Source organism: Littorina saxatilis, linkage group LG1, assembly GCF_037325665.1.
Source record: "Littorina saxatilis isolate snail1 linkage group LG1, US_GU_Lsax_2.0, whole genome shotgun sequence".
Taxonomy (NCBI): Eukaryota; Metazoa; Mollusca; class Gastropoda; order Littorinimorpha; family Littorinidae; genus Littorina; species Littorina saxatilis.
This window is the reverse complement of record NC_090245.1, coordinates 80,115,924-80,135,596: the sequence shown is the minus strand read 5'-3', so window position 1 is coordinate 80,135,596 and position 19,673 is coordinate 80,115,924. Positions and strand designations below refer to the sequence as shown.

Below are 19,673 nucleotides of genomic sequence, written 5' to 3'. Positions count from 1 at the left end.
GGAGGAGGGAAGGGGTTCACGTGTGCTTAAAATACTCAGTTTACTGCAGCACCTCAAACCTTTGCTTAAACACGTCACGGCCGATCCGGCCTCTCCCATAATGCAACAGAAAAAGGGGCGGGGCTTAGCAAAAATAGCACAACGCGTGGCACGCGATGTAAACACGAACAGGCCAAAGTGCACTGGGGACGCGGGGGCACCAGGGCGCTCTAATAAATCAGCTTCAATGTTTTTGTCAATAAAAAAAAGCACAAGATAGTGTCCACAAGCTCTTTGTTTGGATTTCCTTCTCCCAAAAATGTTTTAACCTTTTGAACTTGGGCGTAAATAAGATTAATTTCCTCTCTCTCACCACTAAACTGAATTTTACCATCTGGCTTTCTGTCTGTGCGAGCAGCATTTCTTCTTTTCAGCTTCTTCAGAGTTTTTCACATATTTTCGTTTCTGAACATTTGTGATATCTTGCATATTGATTGCGTATTTTGTTTATATTTACAATACAATTGAACTTTCACACAGAGAACCTTTGTGTCAAAAAAATCAGTCACACAGAGAGAAACAGAATAACAATGTCAAGGCTGTAGATGTCAGGCTAGTCAAACGGACAAAATGAAACTTAGTCTTGGTTGCTGTAACTCAGTCACCGCTATGATGGTACTTTCGCTGATATTAACAGAAAAACAACACAGAATCAGCCAAAACCGAGAACAATAAACAAGTTTAGTACGTCACAACGTCAATGAACAGAATTCTGGAGTCAATTTTTGCATCAGACTCTGACTAAGTGAGTGGGGCAAGCGTCAAACACCACTAAAATGAGGAGGGAAATCTTGGCGCATTTTTTTGGCGGAATACTTGAACAAACCAATCATTTTCAAACTGACCAAGGACAAAAACAGGCTTGTGAACCGAATGGTGAGGGGGGAGGGTACCTCGAAATGTGTGGGTGATGATTTCACATCACCAGTCTACATTGCTGCAGTCTTAGTATAGTAGCTCCACCGACCACTGTCCCCTCCGCCCTCCCCCCTCCCGTTCGTTCCCCCTTTCAACCCCCTACCACCTTGGAATAAACTGCAGAAGACCATTTGCATATCCTGGATTCTTCCATTTGTGTTGCCAGGGGCGACCCAAGATCCGAGTCCCTTTGTTTCCCATGTCCACTTAGAACAAACCGAGTTTAGATTACCCCTTTCTGTTTTGAAAGTAAACTTGCCCATCCTGTGAGGCACTTTCAGGGACAGTAATTATAGTTAGCGGGACCATGTAGACGAAGTCAACGGTGATAATCTGCGTAGTGTATACGCATACTTTGGAACACGGTCTGTTATTCCACCCAGCGAGAGCCTCTAACACAATCAGTGTTGTCGACAGATGGCGGGAAAACCTGAGTGTTTCACATTCCAACATCCGATGGTGATAGTAACTTAGTAAGGGCCAGGCTGCGGTCTGTAAGCTGTATTGCACTGACATCTCTTTCTGTCTGTGGAAATAAATGGCAAAATTTGATTTAACACTTCTCAACTTTTAAGTGACCAGGAGAACGCAATAAGGAGACTATTTACTGAGAATCAGAGGCCATTTGAAACTCGAAGGTGTGTAATAAAAGATTCGACTTGTGTACCAAGAGGTGCTGGGCCATCATCGTGTGACCTCGATACAGAGGCGCTAGGCTGTCTCTCGTGTGTGTAGTACCGTTAGGGTGCAGACCTGGTTATCTGATCCTGGAGGCAATTGTGAAAGCGGAGACACGGGTCCTAGTACAGTGCTCTCCTCTGGGGTAGGCCAGTGTGCCTTTTGTTTTTGCAGCCCTTGTGTGACAAATCCGGCATCGCCAGAGGTGGCTAGGTACAGGCCAATTGCCACACCGCAGGAATTCCGGCGTTAGAAAAGTACTCTACAAGAAGTATTGGTCCATGCTAGACCGACGCGGTGCTTGGAATTGTGCATTGTACTTGGCGAAAAAGACGTCTTCCTTACATCAAGACAATCCAACACGGGTAAACATTAACCGAGAAAATTTATGATGCCCGACTGTGTGCTCAAATTAGTGAGAGAGCTTTATCCCAACCCCACAGGAATACCCTATCAAGGCCACAACTGGTGGTAAAGGTTAGTTGCATTTCTTTCTTCATATCCGATGTAACAAATACACATGCACCTGAGACAGCATGTTCTGGAACCAAATTGCCGCATGCCACGTGTTTTGCTATTTTTGGAACGCATGGTGTAAATCTGTGACGTCGGAGAGTGTTGACTCCGCCCTTTTCTTTGAACAAGATCCCCATTGAAATGTTTGTTTACAAATATCTTCTTTATTATGGAGAATTAACCTTATCTAAGTGCATAGGGCGGTAAATGTGTGAAAACCAGCTGTGTGAACAAAAAATCTGACACCGTAACTCATGCTTAACTGAGATATTAAAGAAAATGTAGGAGCAGTATTTGTCCGTTGCCTGCAAGAGGTTTGAAATGATTTGCCAACGCAGAAGGTCAGGCTCCTTATATACTCCTGCCGGGCCTTTAAGATAAAAAAAAAAAAATCTACAAATCTGTGCTGAATGGAGTTTTGTGGATCCCAAAGACTACTGAACAAATGTCCCATTGGTGTAAAGTGGACCAGCAAAAAGTATACATATTGTAGAACTGGATTTGAGGGCCGAGACACAGAAAGCCTTTAGTGGGGTCCAGGACCAAAACCACAAACAAGACAAAATGCCAATATGGATCTCAGTTTGTAGAAGGAATTAGATGCATACAATCCATTCGTACAGAAATTTGAGTAATAACATCTATCAGAATCACTGACTTTGCTTAGTCTCTCCATCTGGTCGTTGTTTGTCTTGGCCTTGCCGGGTGTGGAAGACTCATCTTTGCCGTCGCCAACAGTCCCTGGCCACACACGCAGGTCGTGCATTCCTTTTCGTAGTTTTCTGAAAACAGAAAATGCAGTATGTGACACATTTTTTTTTACTCAGGTATAAAGTTCCATAGTATAACCCTTTGTCACTTTATCAATCAACTAATACAGTACAGGAGTAAAACTATCTGAAACTTTACTGTTCTCATGTACAGAAACCCATATGTATACACATCATGTATATTGCTGCACAACTAAGCACTTCCATTCCTTTTACAGTCAGAACCAATTAACTACTTATCAATCAAGGCACAACTACTTAATTATCAATAAATAATAATTGTACATGTCATTGCTTGCTACTTAAAAAGCGTCATCTAAAGTGCAACACAGTATGCTTGTAGTTGCATGGTCGCCAAAACCGCCTTACCCCCTCTTGCTAAAGAACTTGATGGAAGTGCCTCCCACGGGCACTGCCTTGAATGTCCCCTCAATGTCCCAGATGGTCAGAGCGAGGACAGCATTCCTTGGCAAGTTGGAGAACTTGACCGGCAGCTGGAGCCACTCATTCCAACTAAAACGAAGGATTAAAGATTCCTGAGTGCATACACAATACTGATGCGTGTGAACATGTTAAAATTAATTCAGTTCTAAACAGAACGTTCCTTAGCAGGTTTGAGAATGTGACTGGCAGCAGCAGGAGCCACTCATTCCAGCTAGAAAAAGGAACAAAAGCGATTTAATATCCTGAATGAAAAAAATGTCCATGTGCATGAAAATCTACAAACCAAATTCAGTACATGTAGTGATGTACTAACAGCTTACTGCACTCAAGTTTTATTTAATATTAAACTCGAAAATAGTCAGTACTTCCTGGCAAAGAGTGGAACAAAAGTTTATTGAAATATTAGACTGTTTTTGTAAACATGTAACTGTTTTCCCTTCATTTTTAAATAAATTTAGCCATCGACTAATTGCTCTTTCTCATCATATCATTCTAAATCGGAACAAAGATTTTTCATATAAAATGTACAGACAGCACACTGTTAAGAAAGTGCACGTACACTGTATCACATTTTACATGTGATTAGTTCTTGGTATTTTCAGAAATTTGGACAGCAAATGAAATGATCATCATGGTCAAAAGAAGTGAAATCTTTAATTTTACATTTTGAGAATACGAGTTGCAAAGTGACGGTTGACTAATATGAGTATTTTGGTAATACTTACTTCCATCGAGAACTGATGGGTTTGTAGCAGGTCTGAACTGGAAGACCCATAGATCTTCCACCATTGAACACCTGACATGTGACGTAGAGGTCAGCATGACCTTCCTTCTGATATGTCCCTGAGAAACGCTTGGCTGGGTCATCCTTTAGCTCTTTTAGTGTGTAACGGTTTGCTTCTCCTTCTAGTGTTCCACTGCAAAAACAAAGTAATTTGCTTGCTATGCAACACACAGTTTAGTAAGAAGTAAGATTGTTGCGCAGCACTAAATTGATACAGTGACATTAAAGTAAATTAAATCCTTTCAAAAACAGGTACAGACCAACTTTGACAATTAACCCACGGCTGAGAATCAACCTTCATAGATCACTTTATGACACTGTTAAAGTATTCTAAAACATAAAATGTCCAGATACTAACTCAGTAACTGTTTGTGTTTTAAGTTAAGAAACAGTAATTGTTTTCTTTGAGATTTTACTTTCAGTTTTTGAGCTGATAACAGCTAGTGACATTGGAATGATTCAAACAGACAGGATTGGCTTCATTCTGTTCCCTGCGAATAGATAGTGAAGCGAATGCTGACGAGTTAAACGGTTGAAAGCAATGCCTAGATCGTATAGATCTATGCCGTATGCGTGTGAGAGACTGAATCAACTTCATCAAGCGCACTAGCAGCAAGAGCTAAGAAGTGATGCTCTTAATACACGCACTAAGCCGAATAGAAATTTTCTGAAAATGAGTTGTCGTTGCCTTACCCGTAATGTTGAACTTCAGCGTTGTAAATTCAGGGAATGTTTTTCTGCTGCAATTTAAGCCTCTAATTTTGCAGAACCTGCTCTTGTAAGCATAACAAATCATTTTAGATACCTTTGAAGTTACGGAATGAACTGTACAGATGCCTTTCATTTACATGGGTTTTAGAAGGAAAACATAGGCGCAGCTATTTTGGTGCTTTTTTTTTAAGGAAGGGAGACAACTCTGTCGATATCTCTTCAATGACAGTAATTTTCCTCGATCAAATTAATTATTTATGCTTAATTTTGAAGCTCAATCCGTCAATTAATTTCACGATAGTTATTTTTTGGTTTGATTAACTCATTGTCTCCCAGAATATATCCGTACCCACTCATATGGCTCTATCTGACCAGGTACGGATATATATATCCGCTCAGACTGATACAGTGATAGCTTCAGTCGCTTCTTGTAACGTCCATCTAACACCTGCATTTCAGCATGTTGATACACAGTTACTACACAGTTACTACAATTCTGAGTGACCTGCTGCAGCACAGCTTGTCATGGCTAAAAAAAACTTGGTCAACATAGGTGGGGTAGAAAGTGTTTTTAAAGGGACTTGAATCAAAAATAAGTCAATTAATGCCACTAGATTGGGGTACCGCTAGATTGTGCACTCTGAACGCCTATAAATAAGTTCAAGATTACCACCTTTCCTTTCAGCAATACGACTAAACACTGTGCGGAGTGCAGTGAAAGCATATTAAGAAGCAAACACTGCATGCAACAGCTGTGCTGCGGCTTACTGCGTATAATTATATTTTAAAAGCACAGGCTCCAATGTGCAAAATATTCAAAATGCAAGACAGACAGTGCCGAATGGTTCTTGATAAAACTCCAAACACACGACATAAACCTTAAACCTTTTCTGATGTCATCTACTCCAGCAGAACTAGAAGCTACCATTAATCACAGACCTTTTGGTTTCACTAGATATTCGTCAACCACTGATTCAACATCACGCGAAAGCTACTTTTACTACTACTAGTTCTAATCTAGCGATCTCTTCTCTTTAGTGTCAATTCAAAGTTGCCTAAGCCAAACCCCGAATGCGAGTTTAAGTACGATTTATTCATATCATGAACAAAGCGACTTACATTTTAATGCTAACATTGAAGTCCAAATCACAGCTGTACAGATAGTGAAATCGATCGCTTGTCTCTTCCATATTTTGCTGATGGGTGTCGAAAGCAGCCAAGTGACGAAGTGTTGTTATTTCGTTTCGTACAAACAGTATTTCCGGTTCCGCTTCAAGCCAGTTAGTGTCGCAAAATTTAACATCGAAAGAAAAATAATTCATTTGATAGCTATTACGATGCAAACAATAAAGATATGAGTGTGATTCTCTCATTTTATCTAATACACATCGACAGAACACCAAATGATCTAGGAAATAAATAACAGCGCTTTTCAGTGCCGGGTATGGCAAACCATAACTGCCAAAACTGTTAAGTAATAAAAACTTTTTAAAAGAGGATTTTTCTGTAAGTTCAAGGAGTGCTAAGGCCAAGAATAACAAATAAAATAGGGCGTACTCTTCTAATTTCTAAGATATTGCCACGTGTGACACAACATTCTACTTTGTGCAATACACCGCACAAATAACTGATTATTCCCCACGCAGAATTTCATGAATGTACAACACACTGGTCGTTGTAGAGACAGCTTAGATTGTAACATGGTTACTTTGGTGTTACGATCTCAATACTGTCTACAGTGATGTGCTCTTTAAAGCAGTAGTCCTTTTCTCCATCTGACAGAGTGGATTTGTGTGAGAACAAAATAAACGCACGTTTGAGGATGTGACACTGCATGAACCATGCGTTATGGTCAGTTCCGGTCAGTTGTTTTCTTAACACTGCTTGTCTCAGAAGATTTTAAAGTGTTGTCTGGTGCTGTTCAATATTTGAACTCTGCAAATAAATCAGTTTCAGTTGAAGATTAACTTCTGCTATAAAGTAGCTCACATTCTTTTATTCAATGCAGTGCTTACACTGGATGCAATTGAAGTTGAGTTTTACTCATCTAGTACGTGTGACAACGTAATTTTTTTTTTAAATATGGTTCAAGTCCAGCGCCCCAAGTAAAGGAACCCCTCAGCGGAACTTAAAGTCTCACTCCGCCTCATATGAGGTTTACAGAACGATGGAATCTTTCACGAAATAAGCAATTCTAACCTCAGTATGGAACAGACTTGCACTAGCGTTTAACAGCATTAAATGACAGTTCGTTTGAAGGGCTATTTAGCATGCGTAAACCACACACCAGTTATCGTGGTTTATTCAACCCCCGAGCGATCGTGGACCCGTGTGACCCACTTTCCCTTTTTCACATACGTGATGAATTAAGTCGTCAGTTTGTGGTTTCCATGCGACTCGCTGTATTTGCCATAGCACGTTATTGTGTACCTCGCGATCGATCTGAATCTAAAAAGCAACAAACGACTGCGTGTGGCACACACTGAGCGGTGACGGTTGCCGTTCAAAGAAACTGGCGATATGCAGAAAATTCGTCTGCTTCGGCAAACACGACCTTGCATGATCTGCTTCCGGGCTCCCTTTATTCAAAATGTCAAAACTTCAAATTGTACTGATCTTGTCTTGATGAAAAAAGAATCATTTAATGATTAAAGAATGTTTGTCTCACATGCTGTCAATTTATTATTTAGATTTTAAAAGTTAGTTCTAGCGCCGAAACGAGGCTTTCGATTTGTTTTGTAGTATATCCTTTTCTAACTGCACGAAATAAATTGTTTGAAAATGTTTCACTCTCAACAGAAAGCAGCCAGGATTCTCCCGAGCGGTAAGCGTTCAAATGGAAGTATGTTTGTACTGTCTGTAAAAGCTCGGGAGGCTCAGGGATCAGAAACAGATGGTTTACGGGAGACGGAGGGTGGTTTTAAGAGGGTCCCAAAACCAGAATGTTGGCAGTTCTGTGAGACCTTCACAAGAGCGTCATCTTTCATCGCGGTTAGATTTACTGATTTCGAAATCCAGCCAAGTGTTCGTTCTTGTCCATTCTGTATGGACATTAATAGACGATTTCATCAGTTCTGATAGCGCAAATTTGGTACATCCGGCCCCGGACAAGCTTTTTTAAAAACATTTTTAATTTTTTTATTTAAAGTTTAGTGCGTCGCGGGACCCCCTTCAGGAATTTCTATATAGTACGTTATTTCGGCTTCTCGTGCGCATATGACGCTGGGACGCACAGCTTGGGGAGCCTCAGTTGTCAATATTTTAAGCACATTGAGCCAATCTCAGTCAGAACTGACGAAACTGAACACTCCTGGCTGGCCGAAACCGGCTTTGGTAAAACAAAATGTGAACCTTAGTTTGTATAAACAATATTTTCTTTATGTTTGAGCCTATTTTCAGAACACACATAACATTAATTTCTATATCTTTTTGGATTTAGCTAGTAATAACTAAAGAATACAGCAAAATTAGGTTTGTGTCTGTTGTTGCGATTTTAATTTTAGATAGATATTACCGATTAGCAAATTAATCAAATAATTATAAAGATTCGAAACTGAAATGAAATCATAAAGTCCGGGCTGAGTCAAAGAACGTTTAACAACATTTTTGATGAATTTGGTTTAAAAATGCGGTCGCCACATGCAGCCTCAACTTTTTTTTTTAAAGACGGTTGGACTAAAATATGATCCCAACATGGAAAATAACACTCTGGGCATACATATCAACTGGAAGAATTCACATCCACAGTTTCAAAAAGACCTGTCCAGTAGTTTTCTTGGAATCGCTCTACACACACACACACACACACACACACACACACACACACACACACACACACACACACACACACACACATATATATATATATACACACACACACACACAGGCTCTCACACACACACACACACACACACACGCACGCACAGACACACACACACGCACGCACAGACACACACACACACACACACACACACACACACAGGCAGGCTCTCACACACAAACACACACTGGCACACACATACACATACACACTCACACACACACACACACACACACACACACACTGACACACACACGCAAACACACACACACACACACACACATACACACACACTGACACACACTCCCCGGCTCACCCTCATTTCTATTTTCAAACTGACATTTATTTACTGTGAAATGTATTGACTAAATGTATAAAGAAAACAAAAACTGAAAGTGCACCGTAAAACTGAAACAACTCAGTCGTGCAATAATACCCCATGAAAAGGACAGTTGGTTTTTTTTGTTAAAGGAGAAAAAACAAGAAATTCCTCCGAGGTAGGAAAAACACCCCCGTTGGTCAAAGGGAAATAACCATTCTCACTGCCACCAACTGAGAAGGTTATTTCCCTTTGACCATTAATATGTCCCTCTATAAGTCCTTGTAGAATCTTAATCCACCAATAACTCCCTAACCGTGTGTTTGACTGGTCCCAATTTTTGTAAGGACCGTCTCAGGAATGTATAGAACCTGTTCACCAAGTTTGGTGATGATCGGTCCGTTCATTCTTGAGATCTATATGCGAACACAAACACACACACAAACAAACAAACAAACACATCGACCGAATCCTATACACACCCCTATACCGGGGGTGTAATAACAGGTATATCAAGTGCCTGTTGCGAATTTTGCATGTGCGCGCGTTATTATTGGGGCCAGGAGGCCCCCATTCAGTACGGTTAGTTTCGAGGTTGACAATGGGCAGCGCCATTTTGTTGTGAAATACGTCATCAGTTTGTGTACACAGGAAGTTGTGACATCCGTCACCCTATGGGAGGGGTGAAGGCAACATTGTTCATCAGTAGAAAGTTGTGAAATCCGTCACCCTATGGGAGGGGTGAAGGCAAAATTGGTCATCACTGAGTTTGTGTAACACAGGAAGTTGTGAAATACGTCACCCTATGGGAGGGGTGACGGCCAAATTGTTCAACAAAAACATCATAGGTCAAACTGTGCAGGGTCAACCGCAACAAACTCAAAACATTCATACTATACTGCATTTGAAGCAAGATCCTGTTTGCTTCATTTGCTGAGTGAACATTTTATGCTTCCCCTGAAATCGGCGTGTGCTGCCTGAACGGCGGGGTAAAAACGGGCATACACGTAAAAATCCCCTCGTGCAAACATATGAGTGAACGTGGGAGTTTCATCCCATGTACGAGGAAGAAAAGGAGAAAGAAAGGAAATGAAACAGACAAAAAATGGGAGAAAACCCTTGCCAAACGCTTGATATCGGTGTTGGGCGCAAAGTAAGAATCCGGGGCAGAGTTGGAATAATCGGGATTTCCCGAAACCTCATTTGATTTCCAACAAAGCGCCGCATTTCCGGAAACGAGCTGCCTCGTTCTAGAAATGGCAACCCTTTGACTGGCACAAACAAGTACACCCTTTTCACAGGTCATGAATAAGGCATATGTATGTATGTATGTATGTATGTATGTATGTATGTATGTATGTATGTATGTATGTATGTATGTATGTATGTATGTATGTATGTATGTATGTATGTAGGTATGTATGTAGGTATGTATGCATGTGTGTTGGTGTGTCGGTGTGTCAAGTGTGCAAGTAAAAAGGGTATTGTAGTTGTACATATATTACTTTAGATATTTTTTTGTTATCATGGGTTTTATAAATTTTCTTCTCTTCTTCTTTTATAATTATTAATTAATGACCTATATGTGCTGATGACCAATTTAATTTCCTTTGTTGGATCAATAAAATGTTATGAGTTATGAGTTATGAGTTATGAAAAAGCAAGGTCTTATACATGGGAAGTCTTGAATTGGGGGTGTGGGGGAACACTCTGTAACAATTCTCTCAGTGACACTCAGCGCATGCAGCTAGCTAGTTGCTGCTGTCTCGATCTATTTTGAACACAATGATTTTTTTCTCAGAGTAGAGTGTTAGTTTGTTACAACAGGCTGAAATCCTCTTTAATTTGAATCAACATTTTGCAACAATCAATCACATCAATATAGCGCACAGACTTGCACATTACGTTTCAAGAGCCTAGATTACCATGCGGTGACAAGAGCCTACTCAGTAAAAGGACGTAATGCTGTCTCTGCAGCCCAGAGATACTGTGTGAGTTTAATATATAATCAGTTAAGACTGAGTAAAAAAATATTACAATCGATAGTTACTAGTGAAAAGTTATATCGGAACACTCTTGTTGTGTTTTTGTTGTTGTAAAATGTAAGATCTGAAACGTAAAATATTACGTAAAATTGGTGCGTTTTGGTCGAGTGGGATGGGTCATTGAACTGTGTTGTTACAGCCCGCCGAAGTTATCAAAAGTGTTTTTGCTTTTTGTAATTTGGTTGGTTTGGTGCGTTATACAATGCATCTGCTTTTTCAAGACTAAGCATTGATCACTTTAAAACACAAGGATCATCATAGGCCATCATGACTTGTATCATTTTACATCGCATTCTAAGAAAGAGCAGAATTCTCACTATGCGCGCGGTACATTTCTAGAATCGCGTAGCGCAAAGTTGGAATTCCTACAATGGCGGCCATTGTTGGAATTCCAACAAAGCGCAGGTCATTTCCGGAAAAACGCCGATGACGAGATGGGTCGCAACATCGGCGAGGCAGCTTATCGCCCTTCCTATCTTGACACTGATCGCCCAGTCCACTGAGAGTCAAGCCACCAAATGTAATGTTCTTCTTCATTTTTTGAGGCCAGAATTTAAACAAACCCCGCTGCATTTGCTTTCTCTAACGTGATTTTAATGCACCATGGCACAGATGTAGTTTGCACGCGCCATGCCCTTAACTCTACAACAGGAAAATATTCTTGAAGAAACTCTTCTTGCACTTTCAAGCACACCACTCGAATATCAAGATAAATATCTGTGTGGATTTTGGTGATCAATTATTCTGGCTTGCGTGTAAATGAACACGCAAAAGCTATGAAAACGAGGAATACGCCTATAAAGTAAATCGACCGGACGACTTTACAGACTTCACTCTTCCATTAAAAAAAAAAGCTGCAAAAGTTAGAAAGTACCCTACAATAGAAAACATGTAATCTGTATTGAATTGTCAATGGTCAGGCGATTCCATCATTTTCTCTGGGGACTGGGATTCGAGAGTGTGTGTGTGTGTGTGTGTGTGTGTGTGTGTGTTATCTACTGGACAAATTTCAGCATGCATTCTGATCTGTTGTTTCAGTCTGTGCCAGATAAATGAGACATTTATATCTGATGCATCAGATATAATTTTGCACGTTCTGGTACACCATCACATGAACAACAACAACAACAAACAACAAACAACAAACAAACAACCAACAACAACAAAAAACGATAACGAAATAAAACCCAGCACGACCTTTATTGACCATGTCATCTGTCATTGGATTTGGGATCGACCTGTCTGTCAGTGTGTCTGTCTGTCTGTCTGTCTGTCTGCCTGTCTGTCTGTCTGCTCATGCTCATAAGCTTTCCAGGCTTGTCTTCATAGTGTGTTGGAGATGCGAATGACTTGCAATCAACGATTTGGTATTTCATGTTTTGTCCTTTGATACGTTCTGTCTGGCCCTTGTAATAAGAATGGATATTGACAGGGAGATATCATCGCTGTACTGGCGTGAGTAATAATCGCGCCACTTCTTCTGTGAGGTTTATCGTTGATATCTCTCTCTCTCTCTCTCTCTCTCTCTCTCTCTCTCTCTCTCTCTCTCTCTCTCTCTCTCTCTCTCTCTCTCTCTCTCTCTCTCTCTCTCTCTCTCTCTCTCTCTCTCTCTCAATAAAACGGCTCCCCGTAAGGGCGAGGGTAAAATGTAAAACAACAAGCAAAATTTAGTCGCTTATTTAATGTTCATTGTTAAAAAAAGTGTTGTTGTTTGTTCGTTTTTTTAATTTTTTTTTATTGCCTGGGCGTTTCTTTTTTTGTTCCGCCCTGAATTAAAATCTCTCTCGTTCTCCCATTCCGCGAATTTCATTCTCTGTGTGTCTGTCTGCCTGCCTCTCTGTCCGTCTGTCTGTACTGTCCGTCTGTCTGTCTGTCTGTCTGTCTGTCTCTCTCTCCCTCTCTCTCTCTCTGTTTCTGTCTCTGTCTCTCTGTCTCTCTGTCTCTCTGTCTCTCTCCCTCTCTCTCTCTCTCTCTCTCTCTCTCTCTCTCTCTCTCAAAATCGCAACCTGTTGTGTCTCTTTGTCGCATTGTTTTTGTCTTGCCAAGGCTATTGCTCACAATGCCAGTTGATGTCTCACTCTTGGTCTGACGCAACAGGTTGGTAACGTTTCCGGTATTACTGAGTGTGAGGTTTGAAGCTCGTCCGTTCTCTCAGACTCTTTGTCTGTCCTCAACGTCACGTGTTGATGATGTTATCGATGTCAGTAACATACACTGAGTACCATATTTATAGCTAGTCCACATACCACTCAGTGGTTACTATAGCAAACTCTATACAAGTTTACTGCTGCTTTGGCTTGCCTGTCAGACTCTCTGTTTATTTCTATCCTTAACATGGTCACATGTTGCTTGCAATGCCCCGAATGTCACTTAGAGCCTGCCGCTTGTCGCCAGGTCTGAATCACAGGGAATCACGTGTTCTTTGAGCTTTTTAACTCATTACTCGCCCCCCTCAACCTCCATACCTCCCCGACGCCCACCCCTACCCCCATCCCCCCCCCCCCCCGACCTCAGCTCCCCAGTCCCCCCCCCCCCCCCCCTCCCTCTTCGCGAATGTCATCAGGGGAAAGAAATCGTCGTGTTGCCTGCCCTCCCCTGGAATTCCCTCCCTTTTTATCCCTCTTTCTCGGCTCAAATTAGCTGGCTGGAAAGTTAGACGAATTGATCTGGCCTGATTATAATAACGAGTGACTGGGGCGCTCACGGGGTCGAGATTATAGCTTGTTGCTTCGATCGCTTCGCGTTGAGCCACTGCGAGGCTGCGAGCGAAGCGATACGATCAAGACGATTAATCTTTCTTTGGCAGAGACCGAATGTGTTGGGATACGTCACGGTTTAAAAAAAAAAGTTTTTTCCGCGATAAAATCATGTCGTACGATGCTACGTCGGCATGTGACGTAAACGGAAGGAACAATCGCGCATGCGTGAACCAAAAAAGGACTTCCCCTCTCCTTTCAGCAGCTCTTTTTGGTGAGCATATTTAGAAAAAAGGCCGTCAAGAGACCTTGATCTTGTAAGGATAAAGGTTATATAGGATTTGAAGACAGGTAGCTGCTAAAATGATGCAACGCCATACCAAATATAGTTGCAAAAGATTCCATAGTTTTGAAGTTATAAGACGACAAAATCGGACGAGGCATATATTTAGCCCCCGACAGTTTTAGAGTAGACTTTATAAAGCAAGGAAGAACGACTTCAAAGAGAAGATCAAACAGACGACAGAATAAGAAAGGAGAGGGACACATGCGGCGTAGCTTTCAGGTGCTGTTATGCATGCCAAGGATCATTTTCAAGACGTTAATGTGCACTTTGCTGCACTGTGAAACAATGTGATTCTAAGTATTAGTATGCATGCATGTATGTGTGCTCTTTGATGAGTATTTTCCTTTTCATTTGAGACAAATTGTATTAGTTGTATATATATCGTGTTGTGTTTTGATTGAACTTGTAAAGCGCTTCGAGCTGTGGAGAAGCGCTATATACATGTTCCATCATTTATTACTAGATGAATACCCGCTTCGCCGGGTACGGCTTCGCCGGGAAGAAGTCGAGCCGAATACCCGGCTGCGCCGGGGACACGCCGGCTTTGCCGGCGCACCGCACGAAAGAAGGGAGATAAACGCACAAAACACTGGAGAAGAGTAAAAATAGTATAACGGGAATATGGATTGAGCGTTGTCGACAGTGACCTAAAAATAGAAACGGGAATATGGATTGACGCCACACGAAGGAAGGGAGATAAACGCTGAAAAAACTGGAGAAGATAAGGAAGAGTTACTGGGAATGGATCCAGAGAAAAACCAAAATCGGTTCAGCGCTGCGCGCTGAGAGCACGTGTTGAAATATCTCATCGACCAGGTTGTGTCCGGGGTGTACCTGAATATGGCCACCAAATTTGAAAGAGATCCATCGAGAACTTTGGCCGTGCATCGCGGACACACACACACACACACACACACACACAGACACAAGTCGTATATATATATAGATTAATGCAGAGATATTTGATTGTCACCACCACTCCCGTCAAGTTCAGCTAATCCGCTTTGGAATCTGCCCTTCGAACCCATAATAATGCGCGGTTGCAAAAGCTTCCACAAAAAAGAGGATTCCCCCCCCCCCCCCCCCCCCCCCCCCCGCGAAAACAAGATCGGACGGAAGACGGCCGCCAACGAAACCCATCACATCCTCTGCTTTTGGCTTGGCAGAGCTGTCCTTTGGTGTCGACTGTCGACAAAACGCCAAAACTTCTTTCAAACTGCCGAAAACTTTGCCGTCATTTCGGCGGTTCTGGCAAACTGTTATCACGGCGGCGGGAAAATGAAACCAAAAACTGCCTTGAACTTCCAACCATTGCCAAAAGTTTAAAGGACAGGTTGGTTAACTTGCCGAAGACATTAAATCCTAGCAAAACCCTTGCATAGTCATTCGAAGAAAAAGAAAGAAGTGTAAGAAGAGTAACAAGTCGCGTAAGGCGAAATTACTACATTTAGTCAAGCTGTGGAAATCACAGAATGAAACTGAATGCACTGCATTTTTTCACAATGACCGTAGTCCGCCGCTAGTGCAAAAGGCAGTGAAAGTGACGAGCCTGTTCAGCGCTGTGGCGGTTGCGCTGTGGCTGCATAGCACGCTTTACTGTACCTCTCTTCGTTTTAACTTTCTGAGCGTGTTTTTAATCCAAACATATCATATCTATATGTTTTTGGAATCAGGAACCGACAAGGAATAAGATGAAATTGTTTTTAAAACGATTTCGGAAATTTAATTTTAATCATAATTTTTATATTTTTAATTTTCAGAGCTTGTTTTTAATCCGAATATAACATATCTACATGTTTTTGGAATCAGAACATAATAAAGAATAAAATAAAAGTAATTTTGGATGGTTTTATAAAAAATTAATTTTAATTACAATTTTCAGATTTTTAATGACCAAAGTCATTAATCAATTTTTAAGCCTTCATGCTGAAATGCAATACCGAAGTCCGGCCTTTGTCGAAGATTGCTTGGCCAAAATTTCAATCAATTTGATTGAAAAATGAAGATGTGACAGTGCCACCTCAACTTTTACAAAAAGACGGATATGACGTCATAAAAGACATTTATCGAAAAAAAGAAGAAAAGGTCTGGGGATATCATACCCAGAAACTCTCATGTAAAATGTCATAAAGATCGGTCCAGTAGTTTACTCTGAATCGCTCTACACACACACACGCACAGACAGACAGACAGACAGACACACACACACACACACACACCCACACACACACACACACACACACACACACACACACACACACACACACACACACACACACACACGCACACACACACACACACACACGCACACATACACCACGACCCTCGTCTCGATTCCCCCTCTATGTTAAAACATTTAGTCAAAACTTGACTAAATGTAAAAAGTAGACGAAGAAGCTTGCATTGATGATGATAATGATGCTGCTGCTGCTGCTGCTGATGATGATGATGACGATGATGCTGATGACGATGACGATGATGATGACAATGATGACGACGACGACGACGATGATGATGATGAAGATGATGAGAAGGAGGAGGAGGAGTAGGGGAGGAGGAAAAGAAGGAGGAGGAAGAGAAAATATGTATAGGGGAAGAGATCTTTTGCGTGTCTCTGAGCACGCCATGCGTCGTCAGACACGTTGTTGGGCTTGATTTTACTGTCCTCATCATGCCCGCAAGGCCTACACTAGCTGGTCCTGATCTGGAACCTGCCTTTCCAACACATCCATCATGCAAAGGGTTTCCATGTCCAGCAGAAGGGGGTCGATTTCATTGCATCGATTCGGGCTGCTGCATTATTGTGCACCAGGAATTAGGTTTTGATGAGTCCCCATTGTTGCGTCATTACGTAAACATGCAGGTTTCAGGGTAAAGAGAGAAAGGAGAGAGTGGCATTTGAAGAGAAGTGGGTGGGTGGGTGGGTTGGTTCGGTGGGTTAGAGTTTGGGAGGGAGGGAGGAGGAGAGATTGGGGGGGGGGGGGGTGTCGGGTTACAGGAGAGCTGTCCTTGGACATTATAGAAAGCCAATCTAGAAGGATGTCATCATTTGTTGAATGTTACCCGTTATGCACGCCAATGTTGCTTTATTTTGCAAGCATGAAGGTATGGATGAGCAAATTGGAAGAGAGGGTTTACGTTATTTACAGTAAAAGGCAATGTTTACATGAGTGTAATCTTGCCATTTGATGAGTCCCCATCCTTGCATCATTTCGTAAACACTATGGGTTTGATGTGTGTGTGTGTGTGTGTGTGTGTGTGCGCGCGCGCGAAAGGCTGTGCGTGTGTGTGTCAGTGTGTCTGTGTCTGTGTCTGTGTGCGTGCGTGCGTGTGTGTCTGTGTGGGCATGCGTGTGTGTGTGTGTGCGTATGTTTGTGTACTAACATACATGCGTGAGTGTGCTGTGTGAGCGTGCGTGTGTATGTATGTGTGTGTCTTCATTCGTGTCTGCGTGTTTACACCTGTGTTTCATGAAGTGGGAAGGGGGAAAGGAATCTAGGACTACCTGAGTGTCAAGGTATTACGACCTGACACCAGGGAGAAACTATCGATTTTGGGAGGAGAAAAAAAATCGAGCACAGAGAAAAAAGTTACATTTGCGTGAGCATTGAGCTGGCACGTGAGCCATTGCTATCTCTGCCATCCCCCTCTAATCGTTTCATAAATGATGCAAGAACAAACGTGGAAAGGCTTTGATCTCTTATCCCCTGTTCTCAGATTTCCACAGCAGTTCTGAGGAGGTTAAGGACTCTAAATAACGATGACGACGACAAAATGGGTAACATGGAAAATTGTGTGTGTGTGTGTGTGTGTGTGTGTGTGTGTGTGTGTGTGTGTGTGTGTGTGTGTGTGTGTGTGTGTGTTAGGATTGTTGAGACAACACTAAAACAGATACAGTAGAAAAAGCGGACACAGCAACGGTTTTATGTCTAATTAATTTGAGACATAATGACACGGAGGAGGTAATAGAAAATACAACACCTGCACGATGTACCATAACCCAACAAAAACGACTCATCTGGCCAAACAGCACGTTAATCTCTCAATCTCATAACCATAATAATTATGTAGCATTCTTTGACGCAAGCGCCAATCTCTGGAGACCTGGGTTTTGAAACACGGAAGTAACCTTTTGTCTTTTCGCCCAAAGGAGAGTTTTCACAGGAAAATCAAAAATGGAAATGCTGATGCAACAAAATAATGGATTCATTCTGTGTGAAACAAGAAAGAGGCTGTAAGCATATTCACTTTTTGACATCTTTTGTATTGGAAACAGGTATATTCCTGCACATGCAACTGTTTATGTCAACCACCACAGGCTTTTGACGCAGACACGAATGAAGACACACACATACATACACATGCACGCCCAGACAGCACACTCACGCATGTATGTTAGTACACAAACATACGCGCACACACACACACACACACAAACACACACACACGCACACAAGCCTGTGGTGGTTGACTGTAGGAATTAGAACCTCACTCAAGGTGAACACATACCAGCAATCAGTGGCCTGGCGACCTTCCGAAGTTCTGTGGAGAGTGAACAATTGTGAAAAATGTGTTGTTGAATTAATTTTGGTAATATTTCTGTTTTTTGCGCACATCAGCTTATTTTGCGGTGGTTGTTGACTCCCTTATCGTGTCGCTCTTAAAGTCTTAGGTATGACCCGGCCGGGGTTCGAACCCACGACCTCCCGATCACGGGGCGGACGCCTTACCACTAGGCCAACCGTGCTGGTTTAACGATCGGTTAAGTCGAGGGGGAAGAACGAGCGGGGTTAAGGTGGGGTTGTGGTGGCGGGAATAAAACGAGGAGAAAGATCGAGATACACAAAGAAATAAGAAAAAGAAAAACAAGTCGCGTAAGGCGAAAATACAATATTTAGTCAAGTAGCTGCCCTTTTTCAGCAAGACCGTATACTCGTAGCATCGTCAGTCCACCGCTCATGGCAAAGGCAGTGAAATTGACAAGAAGAGCGGGGTAGTAGTTGCGCTAAGAAGGATAGCACGCTTTTCTGTACCTCTCTTTGTTTTAACTTTCTGAGCGTGTTTTTAATCCAAACATATCATATCTATATGTTTTTGGAATCAGGAACCGACAAGGAATAAGATGAAAGTGTTTTTAAATTGATTTCGAAAAAAAATTTTTTATAATAATTTTTATATATTTAATTTTCAGAGCTTGTTTTTAATCCGAATATAACATATTTATATGTTTTTGGAATCAGCAAATGATGGAGAATAAGATAAACGTAAATTTGGATCGTTTTATAAATTTTTATTTTTTTTTACAATTTTCCGATTTTTAATGACCAAAGTCATAAATTAATTTTTAAGCCACCAAGCTGAAATGCAATACCGAACCTCGGGCTTCGTCGAAGATTACTTGACCAAAATTTCAACCAATTTGGTTGAAAAATGAGGGCGTGACAGTGCCGCCTCAACTTTCACGAAAAGCCGGATATGACGTCATCAAAGACATTTATCAAAAAAATGAAAAAAACGTTCGGGGATTTCATACCCAGGAACTCTCATGTCAAATTTCATAAAGATCGGTCCAGTAGTTTAGTCTGAA

The 19,673-nt window shown here is 41.6% G+C and overlaps 1 protein-coding gene across 1 annotated transcript in view; it reads right to left on the bottom strand.

Moving 5' to 3' along the window:
- The window catches only part of LOC138981064 (phosphatidylinositol 3-kinase catalytic subunit type 3-like), a 38,871-nt gene extending 32,775 nt beyond the window's left edge, over positions 1–6,096 (bottom strand). The window contains exons 1-4 of the mRNA XM_070353872.1: positions 5,980–6,096; positions 4,091–4,282; positions 3,291–3,434; positions 2,810–2,933 (exon numbers count right to left, since the gene is read on the bottom strand). Coding sequence (XP_070209973.1) covers positions 2,810–2,933; positions 3,291–3,434; positions 4,091–4,282; positions 5,980–6,050 — 531 coding nt within the window. The 5' untranslated portion in view covers positions 6,051–6,096. The remainder of the gene's footprint in view (positions 1–2,809; positions 2,934–3,290; positions 3,435–4,090; positions 4,283–5,979) is intronic.
- Positions 6,097–19,673: the final 13,577 nt, after the last annotated feature.